Source organism: Triticum urartu, chromosome 6A, assembly GCF_056163025.1.
Source record: "Triticum urartu cultivar PI428250 chromosome 6A, HENAU_Tu73, whole genome shotgun sequence".
Taxonomy (NCBI): domain Eukaryota; kingdom Viridiplantae; phylum Streptophyta; class Magnoliopsida; order Poales; family Poaceae; genus Triticum; species Triticum urartu.
Window position 1 is genome coordinate 489,791,872 of NC_141878.1, and position 20,106 is coordinate 489,811,977.

The 20,106-nt window shown below is 46.0% G+C and overlaps 1 protein-coding gene and 1 pseudogene across 1 annotated transcript; one reads left to right on the top strand and one right to left on the bottom strand.

Moving 5' to 3' along the window:
• The first annotated feature begins 653 nt into the window (after nucleotides 1-653).
• On the top strand, nucleotides 654-2,289 carry LOC125516856 (BTB/POZ and MATH domain-containing protein 1-like; annotated as a pseudogene).
• A 151-nt stretch (nucleotides 2,290-2,440) lies between these two features.
• Nucleotides 2,441-11,325, bottom strand: LOC125514318 (RabGAP/TBC domain-containing protein). Its single transcript, XM_048679631.2, has 15 exons — nucleotides 11,006-11,325; nucleotides 10,554-10,712; nucleotides 10,138-10,204; nucleotides 9,932-10,039; nucleotides 9,629-9,713; nucleotides 9,106-9,160; nucleotides 8,355-8,756; nucleotides 7,791-7,850; nucleotides 6,713-6,811; nucleotides 6,525-6,635; nucleotides 5,996-6,067; nucleotides 5,775-5,891; nucleotides 4,927-5,076; nucleotides 4,263-4,363; nucleotides 2,441-2,941 (listed from the first exon to the last, which is right to left on the bottom strand). The coding sequence occupies exons 1-15, from the start codon at nucleotides 11,246-11,248 to the stop codon at nucleotides 2,614-2,616; spliced, it is 2,157 nt and encodes a 718-aa protein (XP_048535588.2). The 5' UTR covers nucleotides 11,249-11,325; the 3' UTR covers nucleotides 2,441-2,613.
• Nucleotides 11,326-20,106: the final 8,781 nt, after the last annotated feature.

Genomic DNA, 20,106 nt, shown 5'->3' on the forward strand with positions numbered 1-20,106 from the left:
TTATTCATGGCTAAAGCACATTTTGGGATAACACATACACCCTCCATCCATATATATATGCCTAATGCGTTTTCTGAGACTGACTTTGAATATTGATAAGATTAATAGTACTATATGAGATGTATAATGTGAAAATTATATCATTGAAAGCTTCTTTCACGAATGAATTTGATGGTATGATGTGTGTAACTTGCATGCCATGTATTATTGCTCTAACATATGGTCAAAGTTAGCCTTGAAAAACACATTAGGCCATATATATATAGATAGAGGGAGGGAGTAACATTAAATTCATGGCTAAAGCGTGTTTTGGCCACGAGTCTAACCGTTGGGAGTAAAGTTCATTTTGGGATAACATTGATTCGCCCCTAAAACGCGTTTTGGGATAACACGTAACATTGATTCATGGCTAAGGCGCGTTTGACCTTGAATCTGACCGTTGGGATTAAAGCCTATTTCGACCGTGAATCTGACCGTTGGGAGTAAAGTCCACTTTGGGATAACATTGATTCACATTTAAAGCATGTTTTGGCATAACATGTAACATTTATTCATGGATGAAGCGTGTTTTGACCGTGAATCGACCGTTGGTACTCGAAATCCATAAATAGGGGTGGGGTTGGACCATGGTAGGTATACTCCATCGTTGTGCCTCCTTTCCCTGCCGAGTAGCGCAACCGCGCCTCTTTGCTCGGGAGCGCAGGCGTGCGCAACCGCGCCTCTTTGCTCAGGAGCGCAGGTGTTACCATCAACTCCTCGCCAAACGAATCAGCACCTACCTCTCCTACTCTTATGGCTTGAGATCACTTCTCCCCATCTAAAAACCCTCCCCCATGAATTTATTTGCACAAGATCCAATCAAGGAGAAACCTTAGAGGCCCAGAATGGAGGCGTCGGGGTCTTTGTGCACCCCATCTGGAGTCCGAAGCAAGCTCACGTTCAAGATCTCCGGCTATAGCCTTCAAAGGGGCCTCGGCGTTGGAAGTACTTTTTGTCTGCCGCCTTCGATGTCGACGTCTACTTCTGGCGCATCAAGTACTACCCTAATGAGGACTACATGTCCCTTTCTGTGGAGCTTGCGACCAGGCGAGGGCATCCTTCGAGGTCAGGCTCGTTGACCAGACCAGCAAGTTGTCGCCGTTGGTGGTGCTCTCCCAGAAGATGTCGATAGTGTTCTGCTCTCATTCGCCAACCTATGTGGGCACTTCCTGCAACCATCGGAGTATTTGCAGGATAACAACCCTGTGATTGAATGTGATGTCACAGTTCTGGCGGCAATAACTGTGCCGCCCTTTAACATCCAAGTGCCTCCCTCGGACCTGCCGGATAATCTCAAAGAACTGCTTAAGGAAGGGGAAGGAACAGATGTCACATTCAAGGTTAGAAGGGGGAGTTTTCCTACACACAAGATTGTACTTGCGATGTGGTCGCCTGTCTTCGAAGCGGATCTCTTTGGGTCGATGGGCGACGGGACAAGGCGTACCATAACCATAGAAGATATGCAACCTGCTATTTTCAGTGCATTGCTTCACTTCATCTACATGGATTCATTGCCTTCCATCGGGACATCTGATGGAGATGATGGTGAAGAAATGGTCAAGCACTTGGTCATGACTAAGAACAGGTATGCCATGAAGAGGATAAAGGTGATATGTGAGAGCATCCTTTGCAAGAATCTTAATGTTCGAAATGTTACTACTCCCTCTATTCCATAATGTAATGTGTATAGATTTATTTATTTTTGAAAAGTCAAACCTAACAAACTTTGACCAAGTTTGTGAAGACAGATATTTACATCTAGAACGCCAAACAAATATCCTTAGATTCACCATAAGACGTAGTTTCATGTTTGTATATATTTGATATTGTAGATATATATTTGATAAGTTCAGTTTAAGTTTGCAAAATTTGGCTTATCAAAAAATCTATATGCACAACATTATGGAATGAAGGGAGTACTACTTTAGCTCTCGTGACCATTATCATTGCAACCACCTAAAAAATGCTTGCCTTGAGTTTCTCACTTCTCCAGATAGAATAGCCGATGTGGTGGCAAGCGAAGGGTATGCTCACATCAAAAGATCTTTCCCTGCTATCATAGCAGATGTTTTTGAAAGGGCAACTGAGTCTCGCAAAATTTAGTGTGCTCATCCTTGGTTAGCTGTATAGCTAATGGATATTGGCTTGTTCACAATAAATTCGGTTCGCAACAATTCTTCCATGCCGACAATCATTTTGGCTTAAATATTTGATGTTTCAGTTCCATAGTTCTCAGTCAAGCTGAAATGAGCAATAGAATGAGATAGCCCAGATGCTATCTTCAGTTTAAATTTATCTTGAAAAGCCATATAGGCAGGGCCACATGAATGGTGATCAGACTCTGGACTCTGGAGCCTGCCAGTTGATCAGCACTGAAGATTTAGGTGAGAGAAATAGGCAGTGAAGCAAAAAAAAAGTCTCATACAAGATCCATCTCCAGTAAGAAAAAGCAAGAGTCAAGGTACATATATACAACAATAACATCTCATAGTTCTTCCAAAGGTTCTGTAAAGTGTCATTACGCTACTATCTCACAAGACATCATCTTCTTGCAAGTACAGACCACCATCCGTCTCACAAGACATCATCTTCTTGCACGTACAGACCACCATCGGTCTCAATGGGCATAGAAGGCGGAGTTCCAGGTGGAATGCAATCGGCCCCGGCCTCACCTGCAATGCTACACAATGCCTCGGCGTCCTGAATAGCCCGATCAATATTGATTTGACCACTTAGCTCATTGATGAACTTGAGAAGGGTGTCGAAGTCCATCCCTTCCCCAATTATCCGCAGGCGGTACCTTTTCAAGATACCGACGCACAAGTACAGGTGAAAGTGTTCTGAAAAATAGTGAGTCCACAAAACTTCCCACAAGAGCATGATCTGATCAAAACTGAACTCCCTGCAATCCATAAGAATTTGGTGTGACTTGGAACTTAAGAGAGAGAGAGAGAGAGACTAACTGCTAACTGTGTTTTCTTTCTTTTCAAATAAATGCTTCAGAGCTCACTGAATAAATGCATTTCTGTACAATTTATCTCTGTCAATCAAAATATTTTTAAAATGGCATGAAACTGGTAATGGTGAAAACAGTTTGTGTTTGCCATACCAGGCCAGTAACCACTGGTATAGACTAAAAAATAACTTCACAGTGGTAGCCAGACATAAATCAGGCACACTGATTTATAGGCATCTTTTGGTTCGTTAGGTCTTTGCTAAAAGAGAACTAATTTTGCTCTCCCTGCATGGGCATCTCTTTCCTTACTCTGCATCTCTTCCCTTTAACTCCAGATCTCTTACCATTAATTCTGCTAACATTTTGTTAAAGAAAAGAACCAGACATACCCCGACTGCCAAGTCGACTAAACTAGGTCTGGACTTAGGTAGGGCCTACTCACCAGCAAAAACCTAGGTTTAAAACCAAATTAAGTTATCAAACTCAAAAAGTAACTATCATGATTGATAGATTCGGTTTTTTCTGTCACAGCTGATTACTCCTCTTTTTGTGTCCTTTGTACATGATTGATGCCACTGGTAAATGTTTTGCTGGGAATGAGAGCTGGTAGACTACCAAGAAGGCGCCAGCCTACTTGCGGTACAACCAATAAAGCTGTGCCAAATGTAAGTTGCAACAGCAGGGCACTATGATACAGTAATCCCAGCTGCTTGCACGAAATATTAACTACTAAGAATGCTTCTGGCCAGTAATACTAGGTGAAATTTGGCCTTGTTAGAAATATGGATGCAGATGGGGCAGTTCAGTTTGCCAGGTTTGCTGATCCACTTGGCCTGCTCAAAACTGTAAAGGCTATGTTTGGATGTCTGTAATGGACTCCCAGATTGGGATTTGGTATTCCCAGCTACCAATTCGGTTGTTTGGGTGCACATCAAAACGTCGAATGGAAATGGGCTCAAATACATCAGCGAATTCGCCATCTCACGCCCTCCCATGTTACGGAGCCATTTGCTACCAAAAGTTAAGAGGAAGTCCAGAGTGCTGAAACGGACCACGTGCATCCTAACTTAAAAGCTACGTGTGCTTTCACTTTCTGGATAACTTCTAAACCTTATGATTCCCTTAATTTGGCTACTGAAGAACACTCATTTTCTGCATATCTAGATTTCAGTAAAATTAATGAGTTACAACTGTATAACAATGGCTCTCTCCAAGAATTACAAGTCAGTAAGATGCAAACGCTGCAACTTTAAAATGAAGAATTTACCTTTTGAATTGTATAAGAACCCAGCGGAAACAGAAGAAGTAGTTTAGACAGTCGTTCTGCCTAAAATAGTTATGCAATGAAGGATCGAGAAGCTCCACCAGCTGAGGTAGGAAAAATATATACAAACTCAGTATGTTGTATTTATATTAGATTAAAAAGGTAAGAAATGGATGGAACCAATTACTATGAGACTAAGCTGAACAGCATTCATCAAAGACTTGAAATGAATAGCCATAGCATAGTTGGGATTAGAAGATACTCCCTCCGTTCCAAAATAGATGACTCAACTTTATATTAACTTTGTACTAAAATTAGTACAAAGTTGGGTCATCTATTTTGGAACGGAGAGAGTAGTAACCATGGGATTGATGCATAGCTATAAAAATAATACATTATAATTCAGCATCTTAAAAAGTTAAAGATATTTAAAGGCTTCAAAGGATATGAGTGCATTGCCATTTGTCAAAGAAACCGAGGGAATCATATAAGTATTAATTAACACAAACCATAAGTATGCCCAAAGTGAAAATGTTTTCCTTGATTTGCATTAGATACACCAACAAAACTATTCTAATAGATATAATATTGACCTCTAACAAGAATATCTACCGCGTACAGCTAGATTGGAAAAGGAGCAACATGATAATCAATAGTCCATATATACCTTGGATAATCCAAGTAGTTGAGCATGCATGCCATTCTGATCACGATTAAAATTGCCTCCTAGTCGTTCCATCAAAGAAGCAAAGCACCAAAATGCTTCGGACTCATCCTCCATGACATAAAGTATAGGTGCCAAGAAATCACTCATTCCCTGGAGGACAGATCATATATGAATATGGTATCGTTCCAACAAAACTGTAGACAAAACTTTATGGTCATCATAAAGAAAAATAAGTTTATGTAAGGTTTGAAGTTCAACTTTGTATCCCAAATAATCAGTTAATAAAGTTGCATAGATTTACAAGTTAATAACATAAAGATTTACTGGGTTGGTATACAGTACCAAGTACTCCCTCCGTTCCTAAATATAAGTCTTTTTAGACGATTTCAATATGTACTATATACGCAGCGAAATGCGTGAATCTCACTCTAAACTGTGTCTATATACATCCGTACCTAATCCACATTGAAATCTCTAAAAAGACTTATATTTAGAAATGGAGGGATTATCGATCATCAAACAGCTAATGTACCAACATGAAGCCGCTCTGTGTGTCAACACAGCGAAATAATGTCTAGGATGGCACACCTAACTCTCCTGAGTGTTGTATTAGATCTAAAACTGAGAATGAATGCATGCCAGGTGATAAGTAAATTCAACATCTATCTATGATGCTATTGTCTTAAACAAGCATGAGAATGAAGCATCTTCAAGCATTAAGACCAAAAGAAGGAAACAAAATAAGTAGTCGAAGACAGCTAGTGGACAGCTTGTTTCAGTTAAATGCCACACAGTTTCATTACATGGCGGGAATTGCAGATGCAGGGCTATATGTAAAGCACACTTACTTGACAATAACCCAGGTCAAAATTATAGAAGGAATATGTCACCAAGATGTCACGTAGAACTACAACATTTGGATTGTCATCTCCTTCATAGTAAGGAACAGATCTGTCTGTTCTCACCTTCATACCAAAAAAAAACGTCAAAATGTAAGCGAAAATAGTACAGTAGTACAGAATTATATACAAGGAGATGGTAGAAAGGATAAGAGGAAACTTATCCATACCACGTCTTTGTCAATAAGACCTTTTCTTTCCCTAAACTTGGTGAACCTTTTAGCTTGTGTGGTTGAGATACTCTGCAAATGCCACATGGTATAAGAATAATCACAATTATTTATTTAAAATGGAGATCGGTGTATCTCCTGATCTGAAAGCAATGAATATGATAAGAATTAAAACAGCTGGATGTGATCTAACAATACTTTGAATGGGTTGCTATTTATGCAAGCAACAGTATGCTTAACATAAATATCAGCCAATGTAATCACACCCAGAAACTGTGTCCAAACATTAATGTGCGACCATTCTCCTACTCGTCAAAACCAGAAATGCCTCGCAGACCATAAGCCTAAGAGAACAATATGTGTTTATCTTCCTCATAAGCCAAATTCAGAGTTAAAAAAATTAACTATATCTATATAGTGCAACTGTGCAAGGGGATATGTCATGACCAGCATTCATAATTTATGCAGGAAAGGAGCAGCTTCGGGCACACTGAATTGCAGAAAATTAAACTTGTGAACCTTGACTAACCTTCCACTGGGATTTTATGGCTTCATATTCTTCTCGTTTCATGGCAGCAAGGTATTCCCTCTCAGCTTGTGTTGAATCATATTCATGATAACCCAACAAGAATTTCCAGACCTGCATGTTGAATATCAGTATATATGGATAAGATTGCCTTGCTGAGTAATTATGACACACAGAGTTAAGTACAACACCTCTTTTCTCAGAACATGATCGACTCCCCCATAGAAAATCTTCTTCCTCAGTGCCTTTGAATCCATAATTCTACCTTCAGGATCTAAGAAAGATCTCCACTGTCCAAAGATATTTATTCCCAAAAATAGTAAGGATTCAGATGAAACAGAGAAGTACTGACATAGCATGATCAATACAGAAATAAGTGCCAGATGGTCGGTGATAAAGATCCATGAAACTAGGAACATGATGTTCAGTATAAATTCACACGGCTCCTGGTGACTGAAAAAAAATATCAGACTAGCTTTTGGTAAAGCAATCCTTGTAAAGTGTTCAGCATGGTGCAGCTTAGGTTGTGGCATTACCAAGGATAAGTGGATAACTACAGGTTTGGACTGGAGGAAACAGGTAATGGCCTGCAAACTATCTAACCTTCAGAAACGGTGTTGTTCATACCAAAGGTTTCAGTATCTAATACAAAGGTTAGTAGGCCAGCCAGGAAGAGTAAGGTTTTGAACTTATGGGACACCTCCATTAGCAGGGGCGGGCCTAGGACCGGTGCTAGACGGTCCAGCCCAAGTAACCAAGGGAACATGTTGTACTGAAGACAAAAAATTCTGAATCTGAGTAGTCCAGCACCCTGTGACCGGTCAGCAGCCCACTTGGCCCCTCCCTTGGTCCGTTCCTGGGTGCACCCTTGTCCCTAACCTAAAGCTTCCTTAAAATCCAGGTCATAAACCAAAATTGAACATGATTGTTCCTAGAGTCTGAGCGAGAGACCAGGCAAATCTGGGAAGTGTGTACGTCCAACTTTATTGTTTTCAGTCCCACGATTGAACTGTACTTGATTGTCCTGAGGATCATAATATTTTATGATCATAAACACACTAGAAATCAAATGTCGGACTCATCCCAATTGTTTGGTTACACAACGTTCACAAGAGATGTATTACGCAAACTCGGTTACGGAACTAGCAACAATTACTACTGCTTCACAGCAGAATATGTGTAGTGCAACATGGATTTTTGTAAGGAAACATATATAGATGGTGACATAAAGTGCTCACAAAAATACATCAAATATCCGAGAATTGTTACCTCTTCAACACTTAATGGGTTGCCTCTCTTTTTTCCCCACACCAGCAGTAACTCGTCAGACTACGAAAAGAGTAAGGAAACTGATGTTACACAAAATGAAGTATGCACAGTTCATAACCATGGAAGGTTAAGCAGGTTCAAACTTTCAATGTCATCACAATTCAGAACATAAAACTAAGCAGATCATTGTTTTCTAGAAAAAAATTCAAATCAAGTTTTCAAATTTGAGTTCATTAATTTACAGAAACTACAGTTAATAAAGTTCACTGGTGGTGAATTGACAGGTTATGATATTACATTTGAGCAAATGTCAGAAAAAATAGTAGCACAGCTTCAATTATCCGCCCGGTATAAGTGGCCTGCGGCCATGATCCTAATTTAAGCTTCGGAAGTTATTGCCAATTTGATTTAAATATATAAGTAAAATTAAATCTAAAAAGGAAGTAAAGTTCAAATGTGTGTCCAGACATCTGGTAAGCAACACTTCAAGAAGATGTATTTCAGTGCCGCAAGTTGTGGTGCCTGAATGGATACAAAGACAATACATCATGTAACATATGTTACCTCTACCGAGTCCGAGGGCAAAGAAGCATCATCCGGTGTTATTAGCTGATCTGCGTACTTGTCACTTGCTTTGTTGTCCAAAACATATTCTTGTTTTTGCCGTCCATAAGCATGAGAACCACTACTGTGATTTTCACGAAAGAGGCTTGATGTTGTCTCGCGCGCAAACTTCGTAACCAGTGAGAATTTCTCCAGAACTTGAAACGAAATGTCTCGGCCTGGATCACTCGATTTGCGCCTTTGCTTTGAGACATATTCAGACATGGTTGAAGGCCCCCCATATTTGGCATCATCTCCATGTCGTACTTCACTAACTGAACCAGTGAAGCTGAAGGAATTCTGTCGTGACATGGCATTAGCCACAGTGGCAACCCCTGGAAGCTCTAGAGATGACAGGCTTTTCTACAAAGGCATCAAAAGAGTTGGATTAAGGATGATGGCCTTTCTACAAGGAACAAGCGTAAATACTGCATCAGTAATCAGTAATCACTATAAGTTCAATTTGGTCAACACCTTGGTCAGAAAAAGAATTTTTTACCAATGATACTAGAAAGCCCAAACTTAACAGATTCACAAGGTCAACAGTTGCTGCAGGACAGAAAGAAGGGGGCCAAGGAACTAAAAAGAATCCCATTGATGGCATTGCGTCTTTTTACTATGACAGAGTAAGCTACCAACAGAATAACAAGATTCCAAATTATCAATTGAGAATGTTTTGCTCGATTCAAGAAGCTACAGCGGTATAACAAACCTGAAGAGGATCTTCAAAGTCGTTGACAAGAAATACATTAGGATCATCATCCGACCTACAACATAAAGAAAACATGTAACCACAAGCAGGTAAGAAAGACATTTGATACAAAGAGAAGTTAAATAGCATTTATAAATGTGGTTTCATAATCATGGGGATGTAGATCTTGTGGTCAGAGTTTGATGCTTCATTCAATTTCTTTCGAATAGGATGGATTGATGTTAAGATTCACAATCGAACTCTAGTAGAGTAGATGGCAAGGTCAACAGTCGGAGTTATCTCCCTGAGTTCAGAATATGTGGCACTAAGATGCTATCATACACAACAGGAGTAAAGCAAGACATGCATCGAGAAATTGTAGTTGAGAATATAGTTGATAGCCTTAATACATGACGCTTTCCGTTAAGGCATTTGTCAGTTGCTTTAAGTTCCATTTGTAGGAAGGCACAAGTTAGGCATTAATAAACAAAATATGTACAAACATGATTAAATATTTAGGATCACTGAGCCGAAAGAAGGAAACCTGATAATAAAGACATGCTGTTTCAATGTTGCGAACAATTCACGAATTCCGCCATTGTAGAAATAGAAAGGAGGAAAAGCCAAGCCTGCAGAAGTTGACAGACTAGATAAATAAGACTGGTCCCACTCATAAATTTGTCTGCCAGTGTGCTCATCTAATGATGATTGGGTCAGCTGGCAGAAGCAGAAATGCTAGGTGCGAACAATATATCTGAAAAAATCCGACCGCCAAGATATAAAAATCAAGCAGAGTTTCAAACCAGCTGCGAGATAAGAGGAACGAACACCAAGAAAAACACTTCACCTGATGAGAGAACAATGATTATGTACTCCAATCCAAATGTTGGGGTGTGCCTACGGATGAAGCGCACGTCACTTAGAGGCAAGGCCTGAATGGTGTACAAATTTCTATCTGCACAGAACCACATATGTAAAGAGTCAGGCACCATCGCTGCTGTGCTTCACTTGCCAAATTTAGTACGACCAAAGACGCAAACTATAGATTCCTACATTTTTCTATTTCTGCAGTGATTGAACTGGTTGAGAAACTGTTAACTCCCTCGTTTGGCTCCCAGCTCTGTCAAACATATCAGACGAAGCATTAGCAGAAGAAGCAGAACTGTATTGAGGTAGCAACTAGCCATAACTCATCCAAGTCTAATATCCAGTATACAGAGGATAATACTATGAAGTGGAAAACAGCAAGTAACATCCTCTCAATCATTGTCACATAAATGGCCGCAGAAGAGTGCAATATAAGCCAATGGGCATGCAGTCTGCGTAATAACACGGTTCCTCACAGCAGTTAAAAAGTGACAAGGTTCTGGCGCATGAGTTCTAATATCAATTTCTACCCCTAAATCATGCACTATCATGTACGAACCACCACACATTCATATTAGCTGGTTGTGATGTGGATAGCTCACCAGGAAGAGGGAGCCGAGCTGCAAGTAGAGGCGCAGCTTGCCGCTGATCCGGCCGGAGCCATACTGAGTGGGGTGGATGGTGACGCGCTCCTTCTCGTACACCACGTCCATCCTCGCCGTCTCCTCGGACCCTATGTCCGCCATGTCGGTCCGCATGGCCTTCGATCACCAGAACGACACCATGTCAGTAACCAGTTAAACCAAAAAGGGGAAAACACGCAGAATCGATTGCCGGTGGAACAACAGAAGTATCTATCTATCTATCCGATGCTAAAACAAGAGAAGAGGGCAAGAGCAAGCCCCGAACCCCGTCCTCCGGACTCACGAAACCGGCGAGCGAGCGAGCGACCTAACCAACCGATCGACTCGTCGGCGCCGGGCCCTGAACCCCAAACCGCGCTAGGAAGGAAGCGGAAGCGGAAACGGGGGAGGCGCGGGAGGGCGAGTGGTACCGCGTGGATGGAGGCGGGGACGGAGGCGGCGTCGGCGTAATCGGGGTCGTCGGAGAGGTCGTGCGGGTCCGGCGAGCGCGGGTGGCCCGCGTCGGCGGCGCCTGCTCCCCGCGCTGCTGACTCTGCTTCCCCGCGCATCGATCCAGGGAGGGGAGGGGTGGGGTGGGGAGTCGGTCGCTGGGATTGGGTTTGCTGCTGATCTCGCTCGGGTTTTTGCCAGTCGCAATAATGGGGATCGACCATATAGCGCTGCGTTGGAGTGCTTGGCCCCGTGACCCCCGTCTCTCAGTTGCCCTCTCTCTTTGCTTTGCGAGAGCGTTGCAGTGCGGCGAAAGAATTCCCCGGCGATAATAAATAAACAAAACAAATAAATATCCCAGGCCAAATCATTTTTGGGCTGGAGAAAAATACAGGAGCGACGGAACGGCAGGTGAGACTTGACTGTTTAGCGCTGCTGGCGTTGCTTGGTGGAGGTGCATGTGCAAAAAATGCTTTCGTTTTTTCTCCAACGTATGGCGGAGGGCATCTTGTGGACAGATATGGTAGTAGTAATTTGCACTGGTGACTAAACAAGGGTGACGTGGCATACGGTACGGGTGCCAACGGAAAGCGACCACATCCGCAACCAAGTTGCTTTTGCTAGCTACTCCAGGCTTGGTCTCGACTCTGGGTAATAGTAACAGGTCGGTCGTGCCTTAGAGACAAAGGCAGGGAAAGAAATCAGCGTCACCTTAGCCGCGTGAGCAAGGACCCGCAGTCACACGGACGGAACCACGGAATCACGGCAGCTGTTAGATCACAACTTTACGCAGGCAGACTCCCGTCGGCAAGTAGGGGCCTGTTCGGAAACACTCTGGCTCCAAACTTCGCGGAGCTGAAATGGCAGAGGGGAGCGGAGCAGTTCATTTTTGCGAAGCTGCCATTTTGTCGCTCCGCATTCCAGCGCTGAGCGGAGCGGAGTAGCTGGGGCGGTCCGTTGCCAAACAGGTATTAGGTCGATGTCCGTTGAAGACCAGGCAGACTCGCAGTGGCGCATTGAAGATGAAATAAGAGTATCTACAGCCGGCATCTCAAACCCGCCTCAAACGTCTGAGCGGACAACTGGGTCACTGATGGGTCATCAAAAAGCGACCCAAACGAACTCATCAAACGCGCGCTGACCGATACCCTCTTATATTCAGCCCAAATCCGGGACGGATATGGGGGCGCCCGGGCGCGTCCACCACGCCGGACTAGCGATGGGGCCTCACAGAAAAACATCTCTGAAACTCGACGGTCTAAGCTCGTCACCTCCATCGAACCGATGGCGTGGCGCCACTCCGACGGGTCGCGTAGTGTCTAGTCTGGCTATTTAAGCCAACCGCCGGCATCAAAACCCTACACGTCCACATTTCCCTCCGCCCATCCGCCAGTGCGCCAGGCTGCAACTCCTTAAGCAAATATGGGCAAGGTGCGAAGCCCGGATCGCCACGGGACTACCAGACCCTGCACCCATCAAAGCCCTCCCCTTGTTCCGGCTAACAGCACCGCCTCCCGCTTGTTGCAGACTCATCATAGTTCAACGCTTTGCTCTCACGCAAAAATCAAGGACCCCAATAACCAACGAACATTTTTTATGACAAATTCTTTGAAAACACATGACAATTTCTTCATAACCACATGGCAAATTCTGGCAAACAAACACTTCAAGGAGTTGCCATACTTCCAACACAAGCCCCATGTTACATTATGCTAGAACAACAGATCAACGTGCTCAGCTGGAATGTGAGGGGTCTAAACAACCCAGACCGAAAAGCCACTGTCCATGAAACGATCGCAGCATCGTCGTGCCAAATTGCCTGCTTGCAAGAGTCCAAACTCGGCAATATTGATCAATTCACCGCTGCCTTCCTTGGGGGAAATAGACTTTGCGTTTTCGCGCAACGCCTGATGAAGCTATGTACCTAGGGTAGGGTCATGGACCTGTCCCAGCTGCCCTACCCAAGGACATCTTAAGAAGAAATCACCTTCCAATCGACTTGGAGGTGTTCCACTCGACAAACTCGAAAACACTCGACCAAGAAACAATCACTCGACCAAGATCCAACCACCCGACGGCCAGGAGACCTAAAGGCACTCCGCACGCTAACGGTCGGTTATTAAGTAGTTTTTATGGTCATCATAGCACTTTATTAGAGGCGTTACCAGTAACGCCCGACCTTAATCTATTTAAGACCCTGCACAACTGAGGGCCGGAGGGGTCCGGCGAACTCTATATAAGCCACCCCCTCCTCAGTGTAAAGGGTTCGCACCCCTGTAATTCATACACGCATAATCCAGTCGACCGCCTCCGGGCTCCGAGACATAGGGCTATTACTTCCTTCGAGAAGGGCCTGAACTCGTAAACCTCGTGTGCTTACAACTTCTCCATAGCTAAGATCTTGCCTCTCCATACCTACCCCCCTACATTACTGTCAGACTTAGAACCACAACAGTTGGCGCCCACCGTGGGGCAGGTGTTTTAGCGATTTATTGGAGGAGTTGCGATCTTTCCCGATCCAAATCATCATGGTTTCTGGCGGAGGTTTGATGGAGGGCTGCGAGATCCGTCTCGGCGCGCTCACGTTCATCGCCGACGACTCCGCTTGGCTTCAGGAGGCTCCGCTCGACGTGGACGCACTCCCTGTCCGCAGGGCGACGGCGTGCGTCCGCGGCATCCTCTTGCGGCAACCATCGACCCACTATCGGTCGGCTCCTGTGCTGTCCTCCCTCCCTGTTTCCCGCCGGCGCAAGCGCTCCGGTCGGTCGAGACTTCAGCGGTGGGTGAGACACGCAGTGGCACGCCAGTCGGCCACCCCTCAAGTCGCGGCGATCGAGCCCGACGAATCCCTCTACGGCTTGTTCGACCTGTCGACTGGCTCCGCAGAGACCGCATCCGAGTGCGACAGCAGTGATCCGGCGACGGAGGTTCTGATGGTCGATGGACCACTCAGTCCTCCCGGTTTTCCCCGCACCGACGGAGGCGCAGGTGGAGGCGACCCGTCGCGTCCCCATGAGGAATATCTCCCCGAGCCTCTCACGTCGCTGCAGAGAGAAGAACTTCGTCGCCGGAACATGGATGCACTGCACACTCCTATCGTTGGAGAAACCCCCGAGGCTCGTGCCTTAAAGGACGCGCGCCTGGCAAACTTGGCCGAGCGCACCCGACTGGAGAACCTCCAGCGAGCACTCGACGAGCGTGCGCGACAACGGGTTCTAGAATCCAGTCGACGTCAGCTCTTTCCGCCCCCGCAGGTATATCGAACTCCGATTCAAAACTTAGCAGCTGCAGCCCGTATAGCAGAGTCGATTCAGCCTTCCCTGTCGGAGGCTGGCAGAGGCTTGCTGCAGATCAGAGCGTTACTCCGAGCAGCAGGAGACCAGAATTCCGCTGTTTCTCAGTCGCGGAATAGGATTCATAGCAGATCCATTGCTGCAGACACAGTCCAGTCGGCTCATAGCCCAAGATCACCCCCGAGGACGTGGGGACCGGCGGAATCAGTACGGGAACCGTGAGCAGTATGATCACCGATTCGATCATGACGATCAACGTCGAGTGCCCACCCCTCCCCCGAGGAGCGGGTCGTATGTGCCTCGACAGCAGGATGACATGCGCCCTCATAGTGTTGGGCGAAGGATTCCAGTCGACCCCAGGGAACCAGGCTTTGATGCGAGATCCATTCTCGTTCAAGGTTTGGTCGACAGGAACAGAGCTCACCGAGAAGGTCACGACAGAGATGCACCTACCAACAGCGGAGTACATGTTTCGGGGCCAGAGTGCTTTAGTAGAGCCATCAGGGCCGCTGTGATTCCTCCCAACTTCAGGTTGGCGACTGGGGTCAGTAAGTTCACTGGTGAGTCCAAGCCCGATACTTGGCTTGAAGACTACCGAGTGGCCGTCCAGATTGGCGGTGGCAATGATGAGGTGGCCATGAAGCACCTGCCTCTCATGTTGGAGGGCTCGGCCAGAGCGTGGCTGAATCAGTTAGCACCCAGCAGCATTTACACTTGGGAAGATCTCACCCGAGTGTTTGTCACCACATTTGAAGGAACATGCAAGCGACCGGCAGGGCTGACGGAACTGCGGTCCTGCGTGCAGAAGCCGAATGAGACTTTGAGGGATTACATCCATAGATGGATCACGTTACATCACACGGTAGAGAATGTGCCTGACCATCAAGCGGTCTGTGCCTTCAAAGAAGGCGTCAAGTACAGAGAACTGAATCTGAAATTCGGTCGAACCGGAGACATGTCCTTGAATCGGATGATGGAGATTGCCACCAAGTACGCTAATGTGAAGATGAGGATCGACTCAGGAGCGGCAAGCTCAAGTCAGTCGTTCAAGAAACCGGAGGAGGAAATTCCAATCGGAAATAGAAGCGGAAAGCCGAGCCAGCTGCTCCTGGGGAAGCCTTGGCTGTAACTCAAGGAAAGTTTAAGGGGAAACCCAAAGGACCTTGGAACCCCAAGAAAGTTAAAGACCAGGACGGAAATGATGTGTTGGATTTGCCATGTCACATCCACACCAAGAAAGATGAAGAGGGTAATTTCATTTACCCGAAACATACCACTCGACAGTGTCGACTCTTGATCCAGCAGTTCCAGGGCAAGCAGCCCAAAGATAAGGAAAAGGAGTCGGACAAAGTTGAGGACAAGGAAGATAGTGACGATGGATACCCCCAGGTCAATTTCACCCTGATGATTTTTGCTGATGTTGAAAGCAAAAGTCGACTGAAAGTTATCAACCGAGAGGTGAATATGGTTGCTCCGGTGACACCCAGTTATCTGAAGTGGTCTCAGACTGCCATCACATTCGACCGGTCCGATCACCCAATGCACATTGCCACCCCTGGGAGGCAAGCTTTGGTGGTCGACCCAGTTGTTGAAGGCACTCGACTGACCAAAGTCTTGATGGATGGTGGCAGTGGTTTGAACATACTATATGCTAAGACGTTGAAAGGGATGGGCATTCCGATGTCCAGACTCAGTCCCAGCAACATGAGTTTCCATGGAGTCATTCCTGGGAAGAAGGCTGAATCACTCGGCTAGATTGCTCTTGATGTGGTTTTCGGTGATTCCAAGAATTACCGCAAAGAAAAGTTGACGTTCGAAGTTGTAGACTTCCAGAGTGCCTATCACGCTATTTTGGGCAGGCCGGCTTATGCACGCTTCATGGCCTGACCATGTTATGTGTATCTCAAATTGAAGATGCCTGGCCCCAAAGGTGTGATCACTGTTACGGGCAATCGGAAGAAAGCAGAAGAATGTTTTCAGAAAGGTTCAAAGATAGCGGATGCTCAGATGGCAGTGGTGGAGCTGCAGGAATACCAGAAGACTGCAGACCCGAGTGATTTGTTGCGAGCCAAGAAGCCCGCTACAGAATCAGCTTTTCAGTCGTCTGGCGAAACGAAGACAGCTCACATCCACCCGACCAATCCCAGCGCTGCTCCAACTCATATCTCAACAACACTCGACTCCAAATAGGAAGAAGCGCTCATCTAGTTCCTCCGTGAGAACTGGGACATTTTCGCATGGAAGCCTTCTGACATGCCAGGTGTTCCCAGGGAGCTGGCTGAGCATCGCCTACGAGTCGACTCAAAAATAAAACCTGTCAAAGAACATCTCCGACGGTCCGCCGTCCAGAAGAGAAAGGCTATTGGCGAGGAGGTGGCTCGGCTCTTAGCAGCGGAGTTCATCCGAGAGATCTACCACTCCGAGTGGCTCGCCAACGTTGTCATGGTCCCCAAGAAGGACAAGTCACTTCGCATGTGCATTGACTTTAAACATATCAATCAGGCCTGCCCGAAAGATCATTTTCCTCTCCCCCGCATCGACCAGATAGTCGACTCGACTACGGGATGTGAGCGACTGTCTTTTTTAGATGCCTATTCCGGGTACCATCAGATCCGTCTGTATGGGCCTGACGAGATCAGAACAGCTTTCATCACTCCATTCGGGTGCTTCTGTTATGTTACCATGCCATTCGGCCTCAAGAATGCCGGAGCCACATTCATGAGGATGATTCAGAAGTGTTTGCTCACTCAAATCAGTCGGAATGTGGAAGCATACATGGATGATATTGTGGTCAAGTCACGGAAGGGTTCCGACCTGCTGACTGACCTTGCTGAAACCTTTGCCAACCTCAGGATGTATGACATCAAGCTTAATCCATCAAAGTGCACATTCGGAGTTCCTGGCGGAAAGTTACTCGGTTTCCTCGTTTCCGAACGGGGAATCGACGCAAATCTGGAAAAAGTCGGTACTATACTCCGAATGAAAAGTCCTGTGCGAGTGCACGATGTCCAAAAGCTTACTGGTTGCTTGGCCGCTTTAAGTCGATTCATCTCTCGTCTCGGTGAAAAGGCATTGCCTCTTTACCGATTGATGAAGAAGTCGGACAAGTTCGAGTGGACTCCTGAAGCTGATGCAGCGTTTGCAGAGCTCAAAGCTCTGCTCTCCACCCAGCCGGTGCTTGCTGCCCCAATCAGCAAAGAGCCTTTGCTGCTTTACATCGCAGCCACGGGACAAGTCGTCAGTACGGTACTGACGGTCGAGCGGGAAGAAGAAGGAAAAGCCTTCAAAGTTCAGCGCCCAGTGTATTATATTTCTGAAGTTTTGACCCCATCGAAGCAAAGATATCCTCACTATTAGAAGCTTGTATATGGGATTTATATGACCACAAAGAAGGCCGCTCACTACTTCTCTGATCATTCCATTACATTCGTCAGCGACGCTCCATTGTCAGAGATCCTGCATAACAGAGATGCGACTGGTCGAGTGGCAAAATGGGCGATTGAACTCCTTCCTCTAGATATCAAGTTTGAGGCAAAGAAAGCTATCAAGTCCCAAGCAATAGCAGATTTCGTCGCCGAGTGGATTGAACAGCAACTACCGACTCAAGTTCACTCGGAGCATTGGACCATGTTCTTCGACGGTTCCAAAATTCTCAATGGTTCCGGTGCCGGAGTGGTACTGGTTTCCCCCCGAGGGGATAAGCTCAGATATGTTCTTCAAATCCACTTTGATTCCTCCAATAACGAGGCAGAATATGAAGCACTTTTATATGGATTGCGCATGGCCATTTCGCTCGGCGTCCGTCGCCTCATGGTCTATGGCGACTCAGATTTGGTGATTAATCAGGTGATGAAGGAGTGGGACGTCAGAAGTCCAGCCATGACTGGTTATTGCAATGCAGTGAGAAAGATGGAGAAGAAATTCGAGGGGTTAGAACTTCATCACATACCCCGACTGAAAAATCAAGCAGCCGATGATTTGGCGAAAATAGGTTCCAAAAGAGAAGCCATTCCCAGCAATGTGTTTTTGGAACACATCCACACACCATCAGTTCAGGAGGATTCCTTCACTGAAGAAACCCTGCAGCCAAAAAGTGCCACGGATCCGATTGAAGTTGAAGTTCCAGCTGTGGTCGACCTGGTCATGGAAGTCTTGATTATCACTCCCGAGTGGACAATACCGTACATCGAGTACATCCTAAGGAAAGAACTCCCATAGGACGAGGAAGAGGCTCGACAGATCGTCCTTCGATCCAAGGCCTTTACAGTCATAAAGGGACAGTTGTATAGAGAAAGCGCGACTAGAGTCAGTCAGAAGTGTATAACACTAGAAGAAGGTCAGATGATCCTTGATGATATCCACTCGGGGACCTGTGGTCATCATGCGTCCTCTCGGACCATTGTGGCCAAAGCATACCGAGCGGGATTCTACTGGCCAAGGGCCAATGAAATGGCAAAAGAGATAGTCGACAAATGTGAAGGATGTCAGTATTACTCCAATATGTCGCACAAGCCCGCGTCAGCCCTGAAAACCATTCCACTCGTCTGACCCTTCGCTGTTTGGGGGCTGGACATGGTTGGACCACTGAGAACAGGCAGGAGCGGCTTCACTCATGTGCTAGTAGCAGTCGACAAGTTCACCAAATGGATTGAAGCTAAGCCTATCAAGAATCTTGATGCTTGCACTGCTATCAGTTTCATCAGAGAGTTGATATTCAGATATGGAGTTCCGCACCACATCATCACTGACAATGGGTCAAACTTCGATTCCGACAAATTCAGGGCCTTTTGCGCTTCTCAGGGCACACGAGTCGACTACGCTTCGGTCGCTCACCCCCAGTCGAATGGACAAGCGAAAAGAGCAAACGGCCTAATTCTCAAAGGACTGAAACCTCGATTGATGTGCGATCTCAAGCACGCAGCAGGTGCATGGGTCGACGAGCTTCCATCAGTCCTTTGGGGATTGAGGACAACCCCGAACCGATCGACCGGAAGAACCCCATTCTTTCTGGTCTACGGGGCCGAAGCAGTTTTGCCAAGTGACCTGCTTCACAACGCACCCCGAGTCGAGCTCTACTCTGAAGACGAAGCAGAACAAGCCCGGCGGGACGCAGTCGACCTCCTGGAAGAAGAAAGAGAAATGGCCATGATCCGATCGACCATCTATCAGCAAGACTTGCGTCGATTCCATGCCAGAAATGTGAAGAGTCGAGCCTTCCAAGAAGGAGACTTGGTCCTCCGAGTGGATCAACAGAAACCACACAAACTCGCTCCTACTTGGGAAGGTCCCTTCATAGTCACCAGAGTTCTCCACAATGGAGCGTACCACCTTTATAATGTCGATCGCCAGATTGATGAGCCACGAGCCTGGAATGCGGAGCTGCTCCACCCCTTTTATACTTGAATTCTCACTCGGATGAGATGTAATAAGAAAAACTTCTGTAGTTTATTTATCAAAGACAAGAGCGGTATAATTTTCCCAGTGATTGTTATTGCTTTTGTTTGCGTGAGAAATCCCCCAGCGGGTCGCTTAGATGCGAATCCGTTTCGCCTAAGTTTGTAAAAATAATTTCCTACCGAGTGGTGAGCCAGCCTCCCACTCGGAGGCTTAGCTGCGAACCCGTTTCACCTAAGTATTTGAAAATCCTACCGAGTGGCGAGCCAGCCTCCCACTCGGGGGCTTAGCTGTAGTCCAGTACTCGCCTAAGTATTTGAAAAATCCTACCGAGTGGAGAGCGACCCTCCCACTCGGGGGCTTAGCTGCAGTCCAGTACTCGCCTAAGTATTTGA